The 25,572-nt window shown below is 40.9% G+C and overlaps 1 protein-coding gene across 4 annotated transcripts; it reads left to right on the forward strand.

The window, feature by feature from the left end:
- Nucleotides 1-885: 885 nt before the first annotated feature.
- Nucleotides 886-25,572, forward strand: ETNPPL (ethanolamine-phosphate phospho-lyase). Of its 4 annotated transcripts, none has more exons than XM_057706850.1 (13): nucleotides 886-1,051; nucleotides 5,214-5,332; nucleotides 5,596-5,755; nucleotides 7,936-8,010; nucleotides 11,582-11,672; nucleotides 12,562-12,678; nucleotides 14,563-14,645; nucleotides 15,256-15,481; nucleotides 16,392-16,546; nucleotides 17,247-17,336; nucleotides 17,557-17,687; nucleotides 18,718-18,785; nucleotides 25,394-25,572. In XM_057706850.1, exons 1-13 carry the CDS (start codon nucleotides 996-998, stop codon nucleotides 25,469-25,471), a joined length of 1,449 nt encoding a protein of 482 aa, XP_057562833.1. In that variant the 5' UTR covers nucleotides 886-995; the 3' UTR covers nucleotides 25,472-25,572. The 4 variants fall into 4 exon arrangements, with proteins under 4 accessions (XP_057562833.1, XP_057562832.1, XP_057562830.1 ...); XM_057706849.1 differs by lacking the exon at nucleotides 25,394-25,572 and adding an exon at nucleotides 22,687-23,341; XM_057706847.1 differs by lacking the exon at nucleotides 25,394-25,572 and adding an exon at nucleotides 20,224-20,783.

Consider the following 25,572-nt stretch of genomic DNA (forward strand, 5'->3'; position numbering starts at 1 on the left):
ATAAATCAAGTCAATGTTTTGTAATCTGTGTAGTTTCAGAGAAATCAGAAGTGCAATTATTGTTAAAGCAGATGTCTGAAACTCAAAGGTATATATTATCCCTCCCAACAAACAACATGCTGAGTCCCTGCTATTTATCCTTAGGGCATGTGACTTGCTAATTTTGTTGAGTAGATTATGGTATTGGAATATGCTCAAAATGAGAACGAAGACAAACATCCTGATATCTCCAGAGAGCATCACTCTTAGAATGTTTACAAGAAAATAATGGGAGAAAGGAAAGAAGGAAGGAAGGAAGGAAGCAAGGAAGGCAGGCAGGAAGAAAGAAGGGAGAAAGAGAGAAGAAGGAAGGAAGGAAGGGAAAGAAAGAAAGAAAAGGAAAGAAAGAAAGAAAAAGAAAGAAGAAAGAAGGAAAGAAAGAAAAAGAAAGAAAGAAAGAAAGAAAGAAAGAAAGAAAGAAAGAAAGAAAGAAAGAAAGAAAAAGAAAGAGAGAAAGAAAAAGAAAGAAAGAGAGAACGAGAAAGAAAGAGTGGGAAGGACGGAATTCACAGGCAGAGGAGGAAGAAAGGCCATGGCAAAGCAAACAAGAAAATAAAAGGCGAGTTAGTAGAATTAACAAGGATGGGGAGGGGAGGGGGGCAGCAGGGCCAGAACAGGAGCCAGTTAGACTCGGGGCGGGGGCGGGGGTGGGTGGCGACTGAGTGGCTAGTCCAGGGACTTGCCAAGCAGGCACCAGGAGGAGGAGGGGAGGAGGAGGAGGGGGGTGGGGCTTGGCCAAGGGCAAAGGCAGGGCAAGACTTAAAAGGGAGATGACCCTAGCTAGCTGGTGCCGCCCGTGACCTCCGACGCCCAGGGCAAGGGCACCCAACGAGGGAAAAACGGGAGAAAAGGGCCACCGCTGAGGCAGTCCCACGGGGACCGAGGTCCCGCTGAGGGAGGCGCACGGACCGGAGAGGGGAGACCCCTGGGAGCGCCCGGGGCGCGAGCGATACAGCATGTGCGAGCTGTACAGCAAGCAAGACACCCTGGCGCTGAGGAGGAAGCACATCGGGTAAGGGCTCTCCGGCCCGGAGGGGAGGCGCAGAGGGGGCATCACCAGCTCAGGGGGCGGAGAGCCGAAGCGGGGCTGGGAGCGCGCGAGCCGGCTGAAGCCTGCGCGCTGCCGGCCCCGCCACCCGCGCGCCGCACCTGCGCCCAAGGGGGTCTCCTGCAGCCGGCTCCTGAGTGGTCCCCGCGCTTCGCAGCACGCGGAGGGGAGGGCTCCCGGCCGGCCGGCCGGCCGGCTGGGGGAATTGACCGTGAGAGTTGAAGGAAAACTCCATTCCAGGGATGGGCTCTGGGAAAGAGGCGGGGAGCTCTCCGCCACTCCCACCACCTCGAAAGTTTTTCAGAACTGTGAACTCAGAAATTTTTGGACGATGGCTGTGAAAACTCGTTCTGACAATGTTTGTTTACGGTGAACTTTTTCTTCTTGCAAGCTTGGTTAAGAAGTAAAACGTTAATCCAGCCAGTAAAACAAAACAAAACAAAACAAAACTTTGAAACCACTTTCTTAAGAGTAAGATGCCACTTACGCACCTTGGTCTCCCCAGCTGTGCCCGCACTACACTTAAAGATGCAGTGTGCTCTCCGGTCTAGTTTTGTGTTACTCGTATCATAAGCGACTTGGTGAGCGTACAGGACCAAACCTTAAAAGTCAGACCTGGGCTCTGGTCCTAGTTGAGTGTCAAGTTTACCTTGTGACCTCTGTCATATCACTTTAATTTCCTCTTCTATGAAAGTAGGAATAACATTCTGCTGCACAGAGGTGAGCAAGTGAGATTAGTAAGTGGAATCTGTGTTTTAAAAAGGGACGTGTAAATAATTGTGGCCGTTCCCGACCCCTAGCCACTCTTTTACTTACCTGCAACTAACAAGCGCTGCAGCAGGTAGGCCTGAGAGAACTGGAGGCGTGGGGACGGAGCGGAGAGGGGGACAAGAAAGAAAACACCCAGTATCCTCTTCGGAGAAATGCTGGGCAGCCTGTGAGAAACTGATCTCCTGATCTCAACCCAGGAGGTTTAGGAGATCAGTTTAGATCTCTCTCAACCCCCTCAATAGGCTCAAAATGGTCAGATCCCTCATTACCAGATCACCTCCTTCCCTTTTTCTAATCACCACTCCTTTCTGTTCGTTTTCAATCCTATATAGTTAGAGTCCAATGAAAACCTAATGTGTTCTGACGTGACCAGAACACATTCTGTGAAAGGGGGAATGGTAGCCTCCTCTCAGGAATGCCTGAGAGAAGAATTTTACTTGAAGTCTGAGTGGGAAAGTGGGAAGTACATTAACAGGGAGGCAAGGTGAAGTCCAAAGTTTTCAGCCCACATTCATAAGGAAGGGTTTTTCTGGATTTTAACTTGTAGGTATAAACTAACAGCTGAATTTGAACCAAGAAGAAATTCACATTAAATATTAGTTTCATTTTAGCTAATGATGGCTTAATCTTGGGCAATTTTAAAATTCAATTACCTAGTTACAATAATCAAAATGCTTTCTAACAGTTGCATATCTGTTTAATATGTAAGTATCTAATTACCCTCTAAACTACGTCTGATGCATGTGGCATTTTTTGTGCATGCAAAATCACCAAAATAATATTTTGTTTTGGTTTCTAAATGTCCATGAAACCAAGTTCAGAAAGCTTTGTGATGTTTCTCTGTTACTGAAAGTTTTACTCCAGACAGCCATCCAAATAACCAAAAACATGGATGAATTTTTATTATGCTCAAAAGAATGGGTTAAAGGGTTAGAATAATAATTGGATTTTGTTATTTAAGAATTGAAAATCCTAGATTTCCCTGGTGGTCCAATGGTTAAGAGTCTACCTTCCAATGCAGGGGATGCAGTTTCAATCCCTGGTCACGGTGACTAAGATCCCACATGCCACGGGGCAGCTAAGCCCGAGTGCTACAACTACTGTGCCAGCGTGCTCTGGAGCCTGCACACCACAACTAGAGAGAAGCCTGAGTGCTGCAAGGAAGATCCTGTGTGCTGCAACTAAGCTGCAGCCAAATAAATAAATTTTTTTTTAAAAAATGGAAAATCCATTTGATGCAGAACAAGTACCAATCAAAAGACATGAAAATGATCTGTTAAATTTCCTGCATGGTATTTAATACTAAGTTATTCGTATTTAGCTTTTAGTGCTATTTTTTTTAATAAATAAATTATTTATTTATTTATTTATTGGATGCACTGGGTCTTTGTTGCTGCGCATGGGCTTTCTCTAGTTGTGGCGAGTGGAGGCTACTCTTCATTGCAGTGCACGGGCTTCTCATGGCAGTGACTTCTCTTGCTGCAGAGCATGGGCTCTAGGCACTCAGGCTTCAGTAGTTGTGGCACCTGGGCTCAGTAGTTGTGGCACATGGGCTTAATTTGCTCCACGGCATGTGGGATCTTCCCGGCCCAGGGATCAAACCCGTGTCCCCTGCATCGGCAGGCGGGTTTTTAACCACTGTGCCACCAGGGAAGTCCCTAGTGATATTTATTTTTATTTTTTTTCTGGCTGCAAAGAGTCTTAGTTTTGGTGCACAGGATCCTTCATTGCGGTGCTCTTGCTCTTTGTTGCCAAGTGCAGGCTTCTCTCTAGTTGTGGTGCGCGGGCTCCAGGGCACACAGGATCAGTAGTTGTGGTGCATGGGCTCTGTAGTTGTGGCACTTGGGCTCTCTAGTTGAGGTGCAGGGGCTTAGTTGCCTCACAGTATATGAGATCTTAGTTCCCCAACCACTTCCCCTGCATTGGAAGGCGGATTTTTTTTTCATTTTACTTATATTTTTGTATTCTTTGTTTTTTTGTTTTGTTTTATTTATTTACTTGTTTATTTATTTATTGGCTGTGTTGGGTCTTCGTTCCTGCATGCAGGCTTTCTCTAGTTGTGGCACATGGGGGCTACTCTTTGTTGTGGAGCACAGGCTCTACGTACACGGGCTTCAGTAACTGCGGCACATGGGCTCAGTGGTTGTGGCTCATAGGCTCTAGAGCGCAGGCTCAGTAGTTGTTGTGCATGGGCTTAGTTGCTCCACAGCATGTGAGATCTTCCTAGACCCGGAATCGAAACTGTGTCCCCTGCATGGCAGGTGGATTCTTCACTACTGGACTACCAGGGAAGTCCCAGTGCTATTCATTACATTATAGATTAGCAAGAAAGCCCAATGTGGGGCTATGGCATAAGACAGTCTATCTTTTTTTTTCTTCTTCTTCCAATTTGATTGATGCATAATTGACCTACAGCCCTGTATGAGTTTGAGTTGTACGGCATAATGACTTACATCATGAAATGATTATGACAGTAATTTAGTGAACATCCATCATCTCATATCAATACAAAAGTAAAGAAATAGAAAAAATATTTTTTCTTTGTGATGAGAACTCAAGATTTGCTTTCTGCAGTTTATTGTATGTCAATTGTATCTCAATAAAAGTTCTTAAAGGAAAAAAAAAAGATTTTCTTTCTTAACAACTTTCATATATATCATACAGTGGTGCTAATTATATTTATCATGTTGTACATATAAATTATATCCCTAGTATGTAATTAGTAACTATTACACAACATAGTGATTCAATATTTCTATACATTTCAAAATGGTCACCATGATACATCTGGTTACGATCAAGACAGTCTACTTTCAAATTCTGGTTTTCTCAATTACAGGCTATGTAACCTCGTACCAGTCTTCTCAATTTTTCGGTGCCTGTTTCCTCACCTATAAAAGTGAGAATGGTAATAACTCCTCTTATATTATTGTTGGGAGGATCAAATGAGATCATGTTTGTGATAGCTATCAGTTCTTGACGCATAGGAAAGCTAAAAAAAAAAAATTGGTTTTTTTTTTCCCTGGTTGAACAAAATTTCCCAAAGGAAAATTAGTTATTGGTTTGTGTAATTAGAGCTGTCAGAGTTGATCCATGCGCCTCTAAATAGAGTTGTCAGATCACAGCAAATTTAATATGACAAGCATGAGAAATGTGAGCAGTGTCACGGATGGGGGGTTAAGGTAAAAGGTTCCAGGCTAATATGAAATGAAAAAAAAAAAAAAGTATGTCACCCAGGTTGTGTTCTCCCTTTCTTTTATGTAATTGTAATTTTCCACTGATCGTGACCTTCACGGAGAAGGAAAAACACTGAGCAGTCCTACCAGACCAAAGTGTTTCCTTTCATTATTTCTAGGCCCTCCTGCAAAGTTTTCTTTCCTGCGGATCCTATCAAAATAGTGCGAGCCCAGCGGCAGTACATGTTTGACGAGAAAGGTGACCAGTACTTGGATTGCATCAACAACGTTGCGCATGGTAATGTGCTGCCTTTGTTGTGCCTTGAAGGATATCTTCATAGAGGAAGGCAGGCTTGGCACCGTTGGTATTTGTTCCAGGAATTACAGTGGCTGCAGTTCCTCGGATGAACAGGGCCAGTCGGCCCAGGCAGGGAAAAGCTAGAACAAAATGTGGGAGAGGAACGGGATCAACTTTTTTTTTTGCTTGCTTCAGAATCCCCCTCACTTCCCAGGCATTTAGAATTTAACTCATCTTGGGGACTTTTGTCTTCTAAATTTTAGTGGGACACTGCCACCCAGAAGTGGTCAGAGCTGCCCAGAAACAGATGGAACTACTAAATACAAATTCTCGATTCCTCCACGACAACATTGTTGAGTATGCCAAGCGCCTGTCAGCAACCCTGCCGGACAGACTTTCTGTGTGCTATTTTACAAATTCAGGGTATGTTTTGAGGTTTTCCACCCATCCCCATTCCCACCGATCTCTTTGTTTCCTCGCTTTTCTGTTTGATTGCTGGTGGAGTACGAATACCTAAGAAGTTTTCTTGAGATTCTTGCCATTTACTAATGACCCCACACGGGGGACGTGACCATTCTGGTTCTTTTGCTTTGGTCCACCAGCCCGTTGTAGATGGGACACCTGACGGCATGTTCCAAGACTATTGACACAGCCTATAGCAACAGTCCCATGACTAACAAGTGCATGCCACTCAGTTCTTTATTACCACAGGCTTCTTTGGTGAGAGCACACCCTTAAGTATCTCTAAAGGATAGACACTTGGGTTGTAACAAAATACTGGCAAAACTATTCAGGTCTGGTGTTCATGTAAGAAAACCTAACTAGTCAAAGGGCACTCACCTCTTTGGCCAATAGAGTAAGTAGCTAAGGAATCTAGATGAACCTGGACAGTTCTGTCAAAGCATGAATGAGGAATTTTGGCAAAGAAAGAATTCTGCTAAACAAGCTATATAAGTTTTGCAAGATTTTTGATTGATTTGTTTCCTTAGGCAATTAAATATTTCCCCAATACAAATCACAAAGGAGGAATGAGTAAGTTGAAGTGAATAGATATGTTACAACTTTAACATATAAATTCTGTAAATTCAAACAATCCGTTGTATGGAATATTATGCAGACATTAAAAAGTATGTTTTTTAATGACAGGTGAAAAGCTCACCTGTACAATGTAATTGGGAGGAAAGCTGTCTATACAGCATAGATTTAAAATGATGTATATGTACATATGAATTAAAACTATTAGAAATTCTGGGAATGTTCTATTATGATTCTGCGATTCATTTTTCTCTTTTCAATGAAATACTTTAAAATCAAATTTATAAGGGCTTCCTAGGTCGCGCAGTGGTTAAGGATCTGCCTGCCAATGCAGGGGATACAGGTTCCATGCCTGCTCCAGGAAGATCCCACATGCCGCGGAGCAGCTAAGCCCGTGCGCCACAACTACTGAGCCTGCGCTTTAGAGCCCATGAGCCACAACTATTGAGCCCGTGTGCCGCAACTAATGAAGCCCATGTGCCTAGAGCCTATGCTCTGCAGCAAGAGAAGCCACAGCAATGAGGAGCCCATGCACCACAACAAAAATTAGCCCCCTGCTCGCCACAACGAGAGAAAGCCCATATGCAGCAACGAAGACCCAACACAGCCAATAAATAAATTATTTATTTAAAAAATAAAATAAAATGAAGCGGGACAGATCTTTCTAAAAAAAAAAAAATCAAATTTATAACCAGAAGATTGTTCTTTTTTCTTTGTAAAGAATAAGACATTTAAAGATCTAATTTGTTCTAAATGATTCTTGCCTTCAATAAATTAAATATAATATTTGACTTTCACCTTGTCAAAGAGTGATTAGCTTTAGAGAGCACTGTCACCAAAGACTGGAGGCGACAGAGCCTGGAGTAGTACAAAGAATAATCTCGAAGTTAAACAGGCTTCAATCTGAATGCTGTTTCTGCCCTTTAGCTGTGAGAACTTATTCTGGTTACTTAACCTCGCTGAGGGTGTTTCTTCATCCATGGAAAAGAGATGGCACTACTTGCCTTGCAGAGTAGTTGTGAGACTAAATATAAGCAAAACAGTATGATGTCTGGCCGATAGTAAACATTCCACAAATGATTCTTTTTTTCCCTGTGCCTAAGTAGTATACTCAGACTCTCTGTACCAGATAGAAAAATTATAACCTTCATTTTATAGATAAGGAATTACTCAAGTATTGGGTCAGCACAACATAGTTCAGTAGCCAGGTTGGTAAGACCTCAGACTCCCATTCCTCCCATTGAGATCACATTTAACATAGGCTTCTTGGTCTTAAAGTTAGTCACCTATGATGTGGCTGAATTGGGCTAGAGTTTGAAATAAGCAGAGTATCTGTCATTTGTATTGAGTTTCCTCTGTGCATCTCACTCTTTATGGGAGACGTCTGGGGAAGCAAGAAGGATGAAGTGAGGTGGCTGGGTGGGCGAGACTGAGGGGGGAGAGAAGACCTCAGCCTAGTTCTTTATACGAATCTGAAGAAGTGGAATCCTCAACGTTGTCAATAACATTTTGAAAGAGTTTTAAAAGAGCTTATGTCACATGGTCCCTTCTCTCTGCTCTCTTAATAGATCTGAAGCCAATGACTTAGCCTTACGCCTGGCTCGGCAGTTCAGAGGCCACCAAGATGTGATCACTCTTGACCAGTAAGTCTTGGACACAAGGCTTCTAAGCAGGAAACTCCTTCAGAAGCGAAAGTATATTGATCCTCTCCATACTAATACCATAAGCGTGTATGGAGGAGGCTGGATATATGGCCCAAGGATTTTTTTATTATGTATTAAGGTTTCAAGGCCACCTTAGGCCTGGAGGACAATTAATTCCTTCCAAGTACCTGGAGGCTCTTTTGGGTGCTGTGGTCATGATCTCATGGGCTTTGCATGAATCAGGTTTACTTTCCATACATTTAACTATTAATTGAGCCACTACAATATGTGTGTAACTCCAACTTTTTTCAAAATAAAAATATGATTAACTTCTTAAAAATCCAAGCATTCATGTCATGATTGTGATTATTCACTGTGATTAATTTAAAAGATAACAATTTAGAAAAAAAAAATTTTTTTTTTTTGGCCGCACCATGCAGCTTGTGGGAACTTAGTTCCTCGACCCAGGGATTGAACCTGGGCCCTTGGCAGTGAGAGAGCACAGTCCTAGCCACTAGCCCACCAGGGAATTCCCTAGAGCAAATTTTAAAGACAACAAACAACCAAGGAAAAATAATTTTCTCATTAATTTGTGACTATTAATAGTCACTATTTTGTTTTACTTCTCAAACATGGATTCATTACATTTTTAAACAAGAAATTTAACAACTTCCATCTTAAAAATCTTAAATTTTTTTTCCACCTCTCCATCCCACTAATCTCAGGCACAAAGGATTGACTTGAACATGCACTGCATTTCTTGCCCTTCTATAGGCTCCTCTTGTTTTATGTGTTGGTTGGTGTACTCATTTTCTATTGTTGCTATAGCAAATTATCATAGACATAGTGGCTTAAGCAACATAAATTTATTCTTTTACAGTTCTGGTGATCAGATGTCCAAAATGGGTCTCACTGGGCTAAAATCAAGGTGTCAACAGGGCTGCACTCTTCTGGAGACTCTAGGAGAGAATCTGTTTCCTTGCCTCCAGCTTCTAGAGGCTGCCTGCATTCCTTGTCTCGTGGTCCCTTCCTTCATCCTCAGAACCAGCCATTACATCACAACAGCCTCTGCTTGCATCCTCACATCACCTCCTCTGTCTCTAACCACATCCCCCTGCTGCCTTCTTTCACTTATTGTAAAGAGCCTTGTGATAACACTGGACCAACCATTTCATAATCCTTAATTTAATCACATCTGCAAGGTCACCTTGGCCATGTAACTTTCTTAGGTTCTGAGGATTAGGACATGGGCATCTTTGGGGATGGGAGGCGTGATTCTGCCTGCCTGCCTGCCACAGAATGGATACTGTGACTGCCTTTTACTCTCAGGTACCGCAAGTGGCACTGCAGTGAGTGCTCTTGTACATGTGCCTTTACAGACCTTTCTGAGAATTTCTTAGGGATAAGCACCCAGAAACAAGATTGCTAGGCCATAGGGGCACTGTAAACGTTGTTTTGCTTTGTCTTTTTTGTTTGTTTGTTTGTTTTGGCTGCATTGGGTCTTCATTGCTGCAGGAGGGCTTTCTCTAGTTGTGACGAGCAGGGGCTACTCTTCATTGTGGTGCACAAGCTTCTTACTGCACTGGCTTCTCTTGTTGCAGAGCACAGGCTCTAGGCACATGGGCTTCAGTAGCTGTGGCACGTGGGCTTCAGTAGTTGTGGCACGCAGGCTCTAGGGCACAGGCTTAGTAGTTGTGGTGCACGGGCTTAGTTGCTCCACGGCATGTGGGATCCTCCCAGACCAGGGATTGAACTCTGTCCACTGCATTGGCAGGCGGATTCTTAACCACTGCGTCACCAGGGAAGTCCCATGTAAATATTGTTGATTTGACTAAATACTGACAGATCAATCTCCAGAGTGGTTGCAACACTCTACCCAGTGCATGAAATGTCCCATTTTCCCATATCCTCACCAAAAATTAAGAGTATCCTGCCTTCTATATTTTTCCCTAATTTTTGTTATCTAATAGGTATAAAATATCAATGTCATGTTGTTTTTACTTGCAATTTTCTAATTATGAATTTGAGTATCTCTTCATATACTTATTATGCATTTGTGACTTCCCTTCTGGCAATTACTTGTTTATATTCTTTGCCCATTTTTCTGTTGGTATTCCCATCCTTGCTTTCGTGGTTGCATAGATGAGCAGATCTCAGCCTTGACTGTGTTGTAGAATTACCTGGGGAAACTTTTCTTTTTTTTTAATGCCAATGCCCAGGCCCCACTCCAGACCAATTAAAGAGAATCTCTAGGGACGTCCCTGGCAGTCCAATGATTAAGACTCTGAGCTCTCAATGCAGGGGGTGCAGGTTCAATCCCTGATCAGGGAACTAAGATCCCGCATATGGCATGGCACAGCCAAAAAAATTAAAAAAAAAAAAAGAGAGAGAGAGAGAGACTCTCTAGAGGTGGATTCCAGGAAATGGTCTATATTTTAAAGTTTCCCAAGTGATGCTACTATGCAGACAGCCTTAAGAACCACCATTTTGGACATTAATCTCTTTTAGTTTGAGACATTTCAAATATTTTTTCCCATATTTATCTTTTAACTTTGTCTATGGTATCCTCCAACCAAAAATAAAAAAAATTGAGTAAATCAAATAGTTGACATTTTTATCCTACAGGTTGGTTTTCTAAGTTTTGTTACTATCGCTCCCTCCCCCAACACACACCCATATCCCCCCTCCCCCGCTCAGATCACCAAGATGCTCTTCCTCTTTTTTTCCTGCTACCGCTATAACTGCTCCTTCTACTGACTCCACCTAGAGGCCACTGTGTTACCATTCATATATGGCCGTGTCTCTGAGCTCACTCCTGTCCCAGTCATGACTTGGTTCTTATTCCAGTACCATACTAATTTCATTACTATGGCTTTGTAGCAGGTTTTAATCTATGGTAGGAGTTCTCCCTCTTTGCTTTATCTATTCATGGGCCTTTTATAATCTCTTTTCCAGGTGTCCCAATTATATGTCTCTGGGCAAGAAACACAAAAGGGACTCTCATAGCCACCTGTATTTTAAGTAAAGAGAGGAATTTGATAGCCACTTGATCACCTCTCCATCTTAGTTCTTTTTGAAAAGACCTCCTGTTCCTTACTAGTTTGCATTTGCCCAATATATGTAACTGGACATCCTTTAGAAACTATCCCAAACAGAAATGCAGCCCATCCTATGATATAAAGTTGGTTTTAAAATTTACTAGAATGTAGCTATCAAATACATTTAAAGAATACCTACATTTGAAATTTCTCATGAAGCTACAGAAAATAATGTTTGCCACTTAGATAATCTAATTTAGCAGGGCTAATACAGTCCAAAGAAATTAAGTGTTTTTCCTGCTAAAAGGTAACTGTCTATGAGGATACATACTTGGCTTTCTATGTGTTTTATTACCTGAATCAAGAGAGCTGGACAAATTAATGGCCAGTCCTACCGTGAAAAATTAGATTCCATACAGTGAAATCTGGCACCAATGTTGAGATTCTCCCTGGATGACAAGCAATACTATTTTTCACATACTAGAAAAGCATCCTTTTTGAGTGATTTTGGTTACCATTCTTTTTCTTTTCAGTGCTTACCACGGTCACCTATCATCTTTAATTGAGATCAGTCCATATAAATTTCAAAAGGGCAAAGATGTCAAGAAAGAATTTGTGCATGTGGTAAGTATCTTGGAATCTAAGAATCAGAATGTTACTACTGGAAGAGTGCCCAGTGATAATCCAGTCCAATCCTCGTACTAAAATGAAACCGTGAAAAAGAAAACTAAAGTCTAGAGCAGTTACTTGACTTGCTAAAGTCAAAGAGCTAGTTAATGACAAGATGTGGTTTAAAAATCCATTGATGAGTACCATACAAATTAGTATAGCGTTAGTGATAGCTGTTATTCACAGCTCTCATTTTCTTGCCCCTTGATCTTCCATTACTTTTCTATCGCTGAAGCCTATTTGAAACTCAGAGTTGTATCGTGTGTATGACTGTCTTAAAATTACTCTATGTTAAGTTATTATGTAAATTTATTAAGTAAAATAAATATTAAATGAAAGAAAATAAAGAAACCAAGTGGTTGAAACAGTAACTCATTTGGCTCAATTAAGGATCAGTGGGCTTTTTTTAAGAGAATCATCAATACCTTCGTTCAAAATTTTAAGATCTCAAATTAGTGCTAAAGAACTCAATTTTTCTGAATGATTAAAATTAGCTATATAGTTGGTAAGTATTGGTTTGTTTTCAATATAGAATAATTAATACAGTTTCCATTCATTGAAATTTTCAAATAATATAATCACACTTGTTTGCATTTGCCCCTTATGTGACTAGGGATGCAATCTTGACTTCTAAGGGTCTGGCAGCAAAGCGAAGCTCCTGTTCACAATGCAAAGATTTCAAGTCTCACAGAATTCAGAAATGTTAAGGAAAAAGAGCAAAAGAACCTAGAGTTACTTAAATCCACAGGTCACCTTTCTACAATATTGTGCTCTTGTGGGGAAATGCCCTTTCTTAAAAGCTCATTTGTCCAGGAGACAAATCATGAGAAACTGATGTTTTCAGGCACCAGCTCCAGATACTTACAGAGGAAAATACAGAGAAGACCATCCAGACCCAGCCAGCGCTTATGCAGTTGAAGTGAAGAAAATTATTGATGCAGCTCATAACAGCGGAAGGAAGGTTTGTATCTACAGCTTTGGAAACACTTTAACATCTTTTATAACATAGATGGAAATCATTGTGATACATTGGAGAGGTGGAAAAGGATTAGATCCCAAATCCCTTTCTGTTCTTCTCTGGTTACATTGTCACTTAGTTCATATCTCAAAAAGTGCATTATTATAGTCATGCCTCTAAGGCTATTTTTATTTACCCTGGAAATGCAATTACTATACCTGTTTCAGAACGGGTGGTCTAATTCTGACCTTCCCAGTGGGATGCACACTCTGGTCCAAAGGGATAGGAGGAGAGAATTAAGAAAGGTGATAGCCCACAGACAGAACATTCCAACTGAGAGCAGCATGAGGGGCTAATATAACATGAAGGGAGGGGAAGAAGCAGAGTGGCCCTGGGGCTTCAGGACCAATACAGGCTCTTGGACCCGGGGAGCCTTGGCTCTTCCCTAGAACTGGTTCAACTTTCCTGAAGCCGCAGAGTGTGGGTAAGACAAGGCAGGAAAATGTTCTTCCAATCTGGGTCTGCACTTCTAAAACAAACCAGAATCCTCTCAAGTGGGAAAAAAAAAAACAGTTTCCTTTTTCTCAGTCTTCACCCTACTGTCTTCAGCCCCTTTAGGGGTTACTTACATGGAGTTTTAATGTGATTTGACACATGCTTTTCCTTTAAATTGGCTTATGGCATCAACGTGGCAATAAAAAAAAAATCTTTTTAACTGAGATAAAAATGAAGTCTTAGTGTTTTCCAATTCAAATATCTGTACCTTAATGACTAGAGAGTCGTTGCATTTCTTAACTATTTCTTCTTTTTCTTCCCTAACCCATTTGTTTTTCATATCTTAAAAAAGGGAGTCTGGACTAGAACCTTACTTCTCTTAACTTTTTTTTTTTTTAATTGAAGTATAGTAGATTGCTTGACTTCTTATTTCATACTATTTCCATGCTTTCTCTTAATTTAGTGTTATCTATTTTCACTTCTTTCTTAGCCTCTAGAACACTTCCTTTGTGGTTCCTTCATGAACTGCCTAATTTTAAGTTGTAAGCCTGCTTCAGGGCAAGAACCAGAAATATAGCACAATCACTAAGGTTTGTGGCCTCAAGTCACCCTCCCATCCCCTTAGTGCAAACTCCAGGCTTGGGCAATCCTAATTCACTAAGCTGAGCAAACAGACCACAGTGATGTTTGGAACCTGGAAAATTTTTTAGGGATTCATATTAAAGACTGATCAAAACATCAGTCTTATTCAGTTGTTCCTAATGAAAACACTGCACGTAAATTAATAATGGAGAAATGGAAGGTGCCCTCTCCACCATTTCTCGTGGTGGTTTCATCAGTACCCTAGAATTTCAGAAACTAATGCTTAAGATCACTTGCTTTTCCAACATGGACACCTTTTTAATCAAATGGCCAGTTTGTCTCTTGCCATGGGTCCATTCCCAACCATTTTTTAAAATTTTATTTTATTTATTTTTATTGGTTGCGTTGGGTCTTCGTTGCTGCGCACGAGCTTTCTCTGGTTGCGGTGAACAGGGGCTACTCTTCCCTGCGGTGCGCGGGCTTCTCATTGCAGTGGCTTCTCTTATTGTGGAGCATGGGCTGTAGGTGAGAGGGCTTCAGTAGTTGTGGCACGTGGGCTCAGTAGTTGTGGCACGTGGGCTCAGTAGTTGTGGCGTACGGGCTTAGTTGCTCCGAGGCATGTGGGATCTTCCCAGACCAAGGCTCGAACCTGTGTCCCCTGTATTGGCAGGCGGATTATTAACCACTCTGCCACCAGGGAAGTCCGGTTCCCAACCATTTTTTAAGTCACCTGCTCTGTAAGAAGTCCTCTTTTTTGGGGGGTAAGGGGAGGAGGACCTAATGGATTTGACCCCATCTTCTCTTGTATAGATTGCTGCCTTTATTGCTGAATCCATGCAGAGTTGTGGTGGACAAATAATTCCTCCAGCAGGCTACTTCCAGAAAGTGGCAGAGTATGTACTTGGGCATCCTTGGTCAAACTGAAAGCACTGTGAAAATTCTGTAGGGCCGTCCTGGTTGTTAAAATTTGAAGTACTTCTGGACTAGCTGGTACATAGCCCATTTAGGACTGCCTGCCCATCCTGTCTCGTGGAACTCCTCCACCTTCCCAAGACCCAGCAAATAAAGGGTTTACACATGGTCCAGCAGGGGGCGGGGGGAGGGCTCCAGGACTCTGCCCCACTACCCACCTGACATTCTCTCTGATTGGTTGGTGTCCAAGCTTTACTCATTAGTAAAAATTTGAAGATTAAACCTACTGAACACTACTTCTTGTTCACTTCTCTCTCTTTCCACTTAAAATACTGCAGTAGAGCTTACTCTAAGCAGCACAAACCCAAACAACGTAGAATATATCTAGTCTGGAAATTATGTGATTATATCTCAAAGTCAATGACATCACATAGATGTCATTGGGGATTTGAACACTGAAATGTTTTCTAACAAAGATCACAGACTTAGGGTTAACAAAAGTTTTTAAGTCCTCGATAATCTGTATCTTTATGGGAGGGTTTGGGGACTCTCAGTGACCTCAAGACATCAGGCTGCCCTTTTGCTTTTCAGATATGTACATGGAGCAGGAGGTGTGTTTATAGCTGATGAAGTTCAAGTAGGCTTTGGCCGAGTTGGGACACATTTCTGGAGCTTCCAAATGCTTGGTGAAAACTTCGTTCCAGACATCGTCACAATGGGAAAACCAATGGGCAATGGCCACCCAATGGCATGCGTGGTAACAACCAAAGAAATCGCAGAAGCCTTCAGCAGCTCTGGGATGGAGTATTTCAATACGGTAAATCTCCCAACTGTAATGCTAAGAGGGAAGAATAATGCGTGTTCTTATGCTTCTTTCCAATGTAATAAAGAATAAATCTCACTGTTGCCAGCTAACCACCCCCAGGACCCTAGCCAAACTTTGATCTAACCATACTTCATTTTACCTGACACAATCCTCCTCGAATTTTTTTCTTGTGTATCTTTCCCCTTCCTAAAATGTTCCTATTAATTGTTACAATGACAGATGGCTACCCTGCTAAACTCTAGAGGTTATACTATTTCATTAATAGATGATATGATCTTTTTTTGTTTTGTATCACATTTAAATTCCTAAAACACTCCTAAAGTGTTTAGGTGATTCCGTACTATAAATGTTAAATGGCTGTCATAGGAGATACTAACTAAATTTCTATCTTTGGGAAATTTTATTTCCTTGATTTTACCCCTGAAAGTTATATATAAGCTTTAAATTTGGAAAGATTATTTAGTTTGTGAAGTATGTATAATAGGACTTGTTACAGCTGAAAGTTAGATTCAAATCTAAGAACATAAATAATTTGGAGAAAATGTCATTGCTTAACTTTTCTCACACAGATTTTCAAGCACAAAAACCCACATCCCCCAACTAAACCACACTCTGAAATCCTTAATTCCCAAGAAACACAATGTCTGTTTTTGGTTTGGAAGAACTTATAAATTCCCCAATAGTCCTTCATATCAGTTTTGAAGCATATATGTAATTTAGAATTATATTCTCAATCTTAAATGAATAGAATCATGCTATATTTTAAATTTAAGAAACTAATATCACAAGGGAAATTTTTATTGAAATTATATCTTTACTTATATATGAGCCAAATTTCTCATAGATGAAGCAATACCATGAATTCGACTATTTTATTTCCTCATTTATCTTTTTTCCACAGTATGGAGGAAATCCAGTATCTTCTGCTGTTGGTTTGGCCGTCCTGGATGTAATTGAAGACGAGGACCTTCAAGGAAATGCCACAAGAGTAGGGAATTATCTTACTGAGTTACTGAATAAGCAGAAGGCTAAACATACTTTGATAGGAGATGTCAGGTATATTTATCATAAAGCTGTCATACGCTTATTCATTTGTCTAAATGAAAATTGGCTGTATTTTATCTTCCAAATTTAAATTTAGTTACACAAAACCAGATCTAGAAAACACTGAAAAAACAAAAGGAAAATACTCATTTTTCATCCAGGACCCAGATATCATCACTGTTAACTTTTGGGTATATATCTTTCCTGATTTTTATACTTTTTTGAAAAAAATTAAGCCAGGATAATTTCAACAGCCAAAAGATGAAACGAAGGAACTTAAGGCAACTGGAAAAGATCTGTTAAAAATATTAAAAATGACATCCAAGAAAACTCACTATTTTTCATATATATATATGAAAACATTATATATACACACACACATATATATGTAAACAAAGATTTATCATCATTGATGTCCTGAGAAACTAGATAAAACAACCAGGCTGTTTTTTAGCCTTTTTTTTTTTTTTTTTTTACAATTCAGTGAAGAAAGAAAGACTGGATGACAAAATCTACCTTGATTCAAAAACTAGGAAGTCCTGTGGACACTGGCTTAGCATCTTGGATTAATTAGAGCTAGTAACAACTACCCTTTAAAGAGAATCACATTCAGCTTCAAATCAAACTGAAGTTTGAGGACAGTGTTAATTTTTTGTGACAATGCAGTGCTTAATAAAATGTGTGTCAAGTTTCCTTCCTTTACCTCCCTCAGGGGCGTTGGCCTCTTTATCGGAATTGACTTAGTGAAGGACCATCAGGATAGGACCCCCGCCACAGCTGAAGCTCAGCACATCATTTACAAGTAAATGCACCCCTCACCCGTTTGGTATCTTGGCTTGAAAGATGCCCACCCACTTGAATGCTTCTTTTACTTCCTCTTATCTCTCCAATTAAGAGAAGTTTAAGACTCATTTACAACTGTGGGCTTCTTGCATGCTGATACTAAAGTGCTTTCTGTTCACATCATTCTGAAATAATCTTAGTTCTCATATGCACTCACATGTATTTCCTGCACTGAATAGGATGAAAGAAAAGCGAGTGCTCCTCAGTGCCGATGGACCTCATAGAAATGTGCTTAAAATAAAACCACCTATGTGCTTCACTGAAGAAGATGCCAAGTTTATGGTGGACCAACTTGACGGGATTCTAACAGGTCTGTCCACAGATCTTTAAATAAGATGCCCCCCACCGCCACCCTGGTCAGACATGACAGTGTATCTTGCTCTTCACAGCAGAAGTGAAGGAGGGTGGAAATGAATGTATAAATTTATATTATCATTTATTTTCACTTTTCCAAAAGTAATTGCATGTCTTCATTGTACCATGCACCACAGATGCTGCAGTGTAAGAGTCTTTGAGCTTTGTATAATGAAAATATGGGAAATGTTTTTAGAAATTATAGGCTATAGGTTAACAGTTATCATTTGACTTTGTGTTTCACTTATTACAATTTAATTTTTGAAGACTTATGTTTGTCATTCAGAATTATAGCCTGTCATAGGAATTCATCTTCTGTTTACCTCTATTAAATAATCAGGTTAATTTATTTTTCTGATATGAGCATAAATTGAGACTAACAAGGTAACAATGTAAAACCATATTGAAAAACATAAAGCACTGTCAAACATTAGAGCTTTTAGTTATATTTTTAAGATTCTACATCTCTGCTCCCTCTCAGCCTCTTGGGATTGGGATAAGGCTGATAAGCCAGGAATCAGTACAGCATACAAAATAGATCATTACTGTTTGGAAAGTTGAGAGTCAACCCCAAGTTATCTGTAATATGGTCACTGTCTTTGGACCAAAAGACACCCAAACTTGGCCAACAGTCCACACACCTGTTTCCTTTGGTTCCTTGAAGGGCCAGGTGGAAGAGACTATAGATTGGGGCAAATCTGTCACTGTTACTTAAAATTCAGCTCAGAGCTCGAGCATTTTAGTCGTGGGGCTGAAGAATTCTTTTTTAACAAAGTGAACGAGGCAGAGCTAACACAGGCTCTGTGCCACTTGTAATGATGAAATGCTACAATAATAGTTTAAAAGCAGCAATTTTTAACAGTGACCCTTTTTAAATGCATGTACCCCTCTAGACTTTAAGGGTATCCCTATAGTTACCAAAATGGGTTTTTTTTAAAGGATTTTTATGTTTTTCTGTCTTATCCATTGTATCTTCCTTGATGTAGGTTTAGAAGAAGCCATCGCAACCAAAACTGAGAGTATGAGCTCTGAGAGTACTCCATGCAGAACCAAGGTAAGAGTTGGTTACTTAATACTTAGGGGTAAAGTTTAAAATTGGGAGAATTTAAGAAAAAAGAATGCAAATTTTAAAAAATTATACAAGGACCTCTAGAATAAAACCCACCTTTGCTAAAGTTGGCTTACTGTTGCAATTTCAAAGGCACAATTAAGGCAAGTGTCATAACACTTGACAAGGACAAAGCCCAAGAACCTTTCTTACAGGATCATTCCCATACAAAAAAAAAAGCCAAAAACTCCCCTCAGGCTTACAAAGAGGGCCTTCAAAATATAGAGAGAGATGATAAGAAATGTCCTATGGAGATATATTTATAAATACAGCTGATTGACTTTTTTGTACAGCAGAAACTGGCACAACAGTGTAAAGCAATTATACTCCAATAAAGAGCTTAAAAAAAAACGATGTCCTAAGCTCCTTCCTGTTTGAGGGATGACCGACAGTGCCTCGAAGTCCCCCACACCACACTTTAATCAGCAGCATGGCTAGAAAATGTCAGAGTTTTGTCCTCAAGTGAACTAAAATAGAAACTCTGACTGAAGCATCTGGCACGGAGTGGCCTAGTTTCTGCATTTGATGTGCTTCCAGCAGAGGGCTTCCCCATTCTCTCCCTGAGCTGCCCAGGGTGTGAGAAAGAGCTCCCCGGGTCGGGAAACAGAAAAGCAAAAACTTGAGAGGCTTTGTTGCATAATTAGTTATTTGTTTATGACTTCGATGCATAAAGGAACACTCGGTGCCTCAAGCCCGCCTGCACATCCAGCGTAGTCAGCAGAGTCCCCTTCCTGAGTGAAAAACATGAGGCCCTTTGAATGAGAGCACACAATTTGCTAACAGGATGCTTCTGTCTCTTGTGCAGCACAAACCAGTGTTAGAAATCAGTGCCTCTCTGCTGTTTGAGAGTAGGCGTATTGAGTCTGGGACAGAATCACAGCTGTCAGGGCCAAGCAAGCATGGAAAAGGAGCTTACAGGGACTTAGGGAACTAAATCCCACATGCCGCAACTAGGAGTTTGACTGCCGCAACTAAAGATCCCGCATGCTGCAGCGAAGATCCCGTGTGCCGGCGCAGCTAAATAAATAAATAAATATTTTAAAAAAAAGAAGAAGAAGAAGAAAGAAAGGAAAAGAAGCTTACGAAAAAGGGAGTTCCCCACGGGAAATCCCACTTTGAAGTTAGCGAAGTTAGTGCGCGTTTCTGCAATTTTGACTTGGAGTCCCAGATTGTAGGTTGATAGCACATTTCAGATGTCTGTGGAAGACAGTAATCAGGGTGAGGGAGGAACAATGGACATTGCTGCGCTGTGTTGTGTTGTGCTGTGTTGTGTTCTCCCACATGCCGCGTTGCCTCTTGTCCTGTGGAGTCAGCCCTGCGGAGGCTGGAGGCTGGGAGGGACAGGGTTGGGCTGCCCTCTGGAGTTTGTGTGTCTGTCTTGCAGATGCCTGAGGAAGCACACTCAGAATTGCTCAGGGATGGCAGCCAGGACCCCAAAGAAAATCCCAGTCGAAAAAGAAATGGATTGTGCACAGATAAGCATTCACTGCTCAGTAAGAGGCTCAAGACATGAGAGATGAGCTGAGCATTTTATAGCAAGATAAATACCCAGAGTTACAGAGGATGAATGGAGGCGTCCCTTCTGTTAAAGCTCTCTTGTATCCTTCAAAGGAAGAATCTGCCTTCCATTCAGAGGTGTAAAAAAAGTAAAGGAGTAATCAGAATAATCCAGGTGATAATCAAACCATGTCAAGATTTAGCCTCTAGCCTGTTCATTCCTTACTTGAGATTTCTGAAAGTGCTTCATTTATTCTACTCAATTTCAGCTTCAAATGGAATATTTATTAAGTTGGCAGTTTTACTTCTCATGTTTTAATGTTTGCCATGACAGAGCAAAGTACAGTAGGTTCCTGACCTTTGGAGACTGAATTCTTTAATGATTTAATTTATATATATATATATATTTATGGACTATAATAAAAGATGATGTAAACCAAAAAAAAAGTTGTCTAGAAAAATGTTTACCATTCCTTTGCAGAGAATATTAGGGTTGGGGTGGTTAGATCAACGCCATTTGGAAAAAAATCACATACAGCAAATGTGAAGGAGGGAATGAATCATGCGGACTTCTGTTGGGGAATGAGGTGAATTGTGATCCTGCGGGGATGAGGGTGGAGGTGAAGAGGCCAGACAAGGAGGGCACCCACAGACACTCCTGAACTTGTGGTTGGAGCAGCCGCAGGAGCCAGAGCAGTGCATTCACAGTCAGGAGACCCCGGCTCTGGCTACTTAGACGGTCACCTTGGCAAGTCATTTACCTGTTAGCTGAGAAATTAACTTCCAATCTATCATCTTCCGCTTCTCATCCAGCTTATCACCTTCGCACAACCCTCGACACACAGAGAGACACACATTTCTTTTTTTTTTTTAAAGAAATTATGATACATGCATTTATTTTAAAAAAATTTTTTAACAGTATTTATTTATTTGTTGCTGCATTGGGTCTTTGTTGCTGTGGCGAGTGGGGGCCACTCTTCATTGTGGTGCATGGGCTTCTCATTGCAGTGGCTTCTTTTGCTGTGGAGCATGGGCTTCTAGGCACGCGGGCTTCAGTATTTGCGGCACACGGGCTCAATAGTTGTGGCTCACGGGCTCTAGAGCACAGGCTCAGTAGTTGTGGCGCACAGGCTTTGTTGCTCCACGGCATGTGGGATCTTCCTGGACCAGGGATCAAAGCCATGTCTCCTGCATTGTCAGGCAGATTCTTAACCACTGAGCCACCAGGGAAGTCCAAGATACACACATTTTAAACCGGAGATTGGCAAAGGAAAGTGAGGAAACCCAGAATCTCAAGAATCTCTTCCTTAAACGTGCTGCTGCCATGAGACGTACACTTGGAGGCTCATGTACTGACCTGGAAGAAATTTGACTTTTAGCCTTGACTTCCCGGTGTCTTTGTTGCCCTAACAGTTACTAAGCTTTGTGTGCTGGCTTTGGTTCCATAAAGAAGAGGCAATAATTTTGCTATGGCTCTTTCATGATAGCTGAGAAAGATGGGGAAAAAAATTAAATGTAAAACTTCCTTTCTGAGTTGAAATGCTAAGTTAAAATGCTGTAAAAATGCAAAGTCTCATTATTAAATAGTTTTTCCTCGTAAACATATAACTGGATAATGCTGAGATTGATTCCCAGGAGCTGGCAGGCAGGAGAGAGTATAGGGGTCTCTGTGGTTTGCTTCTAGGGAACAAGATTAATTCCAAGACAATCAGACCTTTCGCAGTGCAGGTCAGCACTCCTGTGGACATCCCTTGTGTGCTCAGAAAGTGCTTGCGTCCGTAAGAGACACTGCCTCCGTCTCTGCCACTGTGGCCACTCTGCTCGTGTGCCACTATGCCTGTTGTGAGGTGGCTCATGTCAAAGCCTGGCTGATATCAACCGGTCAAGTTATTTTATCCTCTTGGTTGTTCAGTGCCCCTTCTGTGGTTGATGTTTTTTGGTGGACATTAGCATGTGATACAGAAGATCCCAACATGTAGTATTTACTCCATATATCCACTCATATGCCTCTGCCCAATACCTCCTTTTGCCACAGACCTTCTAATTTTTTCAGGCTCCTGACCAGCGATGCAGTCATTCGCCACTGCTCGTGATTTCATACATAGGATCTCTTCCCTTGTCTTTCCCCACAAAGTGGATGACGGGGTGCACCACTCAAAGTTCTAGCACTGGGAAGATTTTCCCTTGCCACTGTCTCTCAAGGCCACTGCTGAGTGCACCTGTAACGGGGCCATCCTCCACTTTACTGGAATGATAGGTCCCTGATTCTTCCTAGGGTTCATCTCCCACCCTCTTGAGCAAATGTGTCTTACTGAGGCCTCCAGGAGACTAGCCGCCTCTCTTTCTACAGGATGGGGATGACGTCATCTATGTCACAGATCACCATGATAGTCTCCAGGAAGCCCAGATGGTCCAGATGGCTTCAGACTAAGTTATGACAGAGAGAAGGAGAATGAACATAGCTCTGGAGCAGAAGTGTAAAGAATACTGTTATCTGTTCCAAAGGAACGCAAACTCTGATTTTCTTACCTGATGGTGTTAAAAATAAGCACATTCTGTAAATTAGTTATGGTATGCCATGTACACGAAGCTTTCTGAATCTGCTCTAGCAACACCACCATGTCTAGCACTGTGGCTGCAATTGGGGCTACTACTTGGTTGAGCTTACAGTAGTGTATAGTCATTTTCTAGTTACCATCTGGTTTGTAGAAGCCAAGTCCGCTAATTAAGAGAAGAGATGATAGGGACAGTGACTGCTGCATCCTTTAGATGTTTAAGAGTGGCTAATCTCCACTATCAAGGCCCAGAATGTTCTTCTGTCTTTGATTTATCATCTTGGTTGGAGAGGGTAAGGACAGGTGTGTGGAAGGGCAGTTTCAGAGGCTTCCATGGGGACTTCACTATGACAGCACTTACTCCACAGGCCAGGGACCTGTTCTGGGGGTGACCCCAGCTTCCAACTATGTCCATCCCAATCATGCTTTGGGGACTGGGGAAACAACCACAGGTGTCCTTTTCTAGTGAAGCCTTCAAGAGCAGTGACTTTCTTGCCTACATCCTTCTGAGAAGGGTTGGCACTCACCTGACTGAATGGGATGACTTCCTTAGGGGCAGTACAGGCAAGCAGGAATAGAGGCTTTACCTTGGCCTCTTTGTGACTATTGGGCAGAGGGGTGTTCCTCAGGGAGAGCCAGGGGGAAAGCTCTCTTTCCAAGATAGGACATCAAGCTACAGTAGAAGAGAGAAAATTCAAGACCTTCTCCTAATTGTTCTGAAACAAAAAATCTATTCCTTGATCAGTCTACATTTTCTAGATTTATTCAGAGGGATGCAATGCATTTTGGTGCCACTGTAAATAGCATCTTTTAAAAACTTTTATTTTCCAACTGTTCTCGGTGTTTAGAAGTTCAGTTGATTTTTGCATAATTGACTGATTTCAGCAAACTAGCTAAACCCACTTGCAAATTTCAAAAATGTTCCATTCTTTTGGGTTTGTACATATATGATCACATCATGTGAGAATAATGACAGTTTTTTTTATTCCTTTGTCATCCCTATATCTTTTGTTATTTCTTATGCTTTACTCCACCGGCTAGGACATCTAATAAGATCATCACCAAAACTGGTGATAGCAGACACCCTCGTCTGGTTCCATCTCAGAGAGAAGTGTTCAACATTTTACCACTAAGCATGGTATTTGCTGTAGATGTGTGTGTGTGTGTGTGTGTGTCTGAATACCTTAATCAGATTAAGGATAATCCCTTCATTTCTTTCTTTGCTACAAGTATTTATCATGAGTGGACAACAAATTTTATCAAAGGATGTTTGTATCTATTTAAATGATTGTATAATTTTCTACTTTATTCTGTCAGTGTGGTGATTATAATGATTTTCTCCTTAATTGCTTTTTAAGTGCACGCATTTGCCCATCAGTGATTGCAGTTCTCTCTTTGAGGAATTCCTTTTATTATGTATTTTCTTTAAGCCACTTTATATTATCATTTGTATTTCATTGTTAATCTCCTTCACATCAATAACCACTTTATATTTTGTTATATAATTGTTATTATATATTTAAATGTAAAAATATGTACATACACTTTTCCCCAAGTTTTTATTTTGAAAATTTTTAAACTTTCAGGAAAATTTCTCATAGCAGTACAGATTCCATGTAGCCTTCACTGGGCTTCACCAATTGTGAATCCATGCAGCTTATGGGATCTTAGCTCCCCGACCAGGGTTTGAACCCGGGCCCTTGGCAGTGAAAGCACGGAGTCTTAACCACTGGACCACCAGGAAATTCCCTCACCAGTTGTTCATATTTTGCTCCATTTACTTTCCTATCTGTGTACCTACACATGCTCTTTTTGGCTTTGACTAAACTATCTGAGCCATTTGGAATTTAGTTGCTGACATCAGACAATTCACCCTAAATATTTTTACCTTGTCTTTCCTCCAAACAAGGGCATCCTCCTACAAATCAGTTATCATATTAGGGACATTTAATATTAATTTATAATGTTATCAAATATATAATTTGTATTCAAAATTTTAATTATGTGAATATTGTCCTTTACAGCCTTTTTAAAAAATTCAGAATTCTATCAAGGACTCTTCATAGCATTTAGTTGTCACTTCTATTTAGTCTCCCTTAATCTAGAATATTTCTCTGTTTTTTTCCTTTTATTACATTGACATTTTTGAAGAATCTAACCAGTTAGACATTTGAAAAATGTCTCTCAATTTGAATTTATATAACATTCCTCATGATTTAATTCAGATTAAACATTTTTGGCAAAAAAATTATATAAGTGGTGCACACAGATTAATTTTCAGATGTGAAACTAACCTGAAATTAATTCAACTTGGTCATAATGCCTTATTTTATATCTATATAGACTATATATAGAATATTCTGTTCTAATATTCTGTTCTATATATGGGATATATATGTGCAAAACTCCTAAAATTCTAGCAAACGAAATCCATATTCCTGAAAAGCCAATATGCAGACTTCCCTGGTGGTGGCAGTGGTTAAGAATCCACCTGCCATGCAGGTTACCTGGGTTCGAGCCCTGGTCCGGGAAGATCCCACGTGCCACAGAGCAACTAAGCCGGTGCACCACAACTACTGAGCCTGCGTGCCACAGCTACTGAAGCCCATGCCTAGAGCCCGTGCTCCACAGCAAGGGAAGCCACGGCAATGAGAAGCCCACACACTGCAACGAAGACTCAA

This window comes from Hippopotamus amphibius, chromosome 13 (assembly GCF_030028045.1).
Source record: "Hippopotamus amphibius kiboko isolate mHipAmp2 chromosome 13, mHipAmp2.hap2, whole genome shotgun sequence".
Classification (NCBI taxonomy): Eukaryota; Metazoa; Chordata; class Mammalia; order Artiodactyla; family Hippopotamidae; genus Hippopotamus; species Hippopotamus amphibius.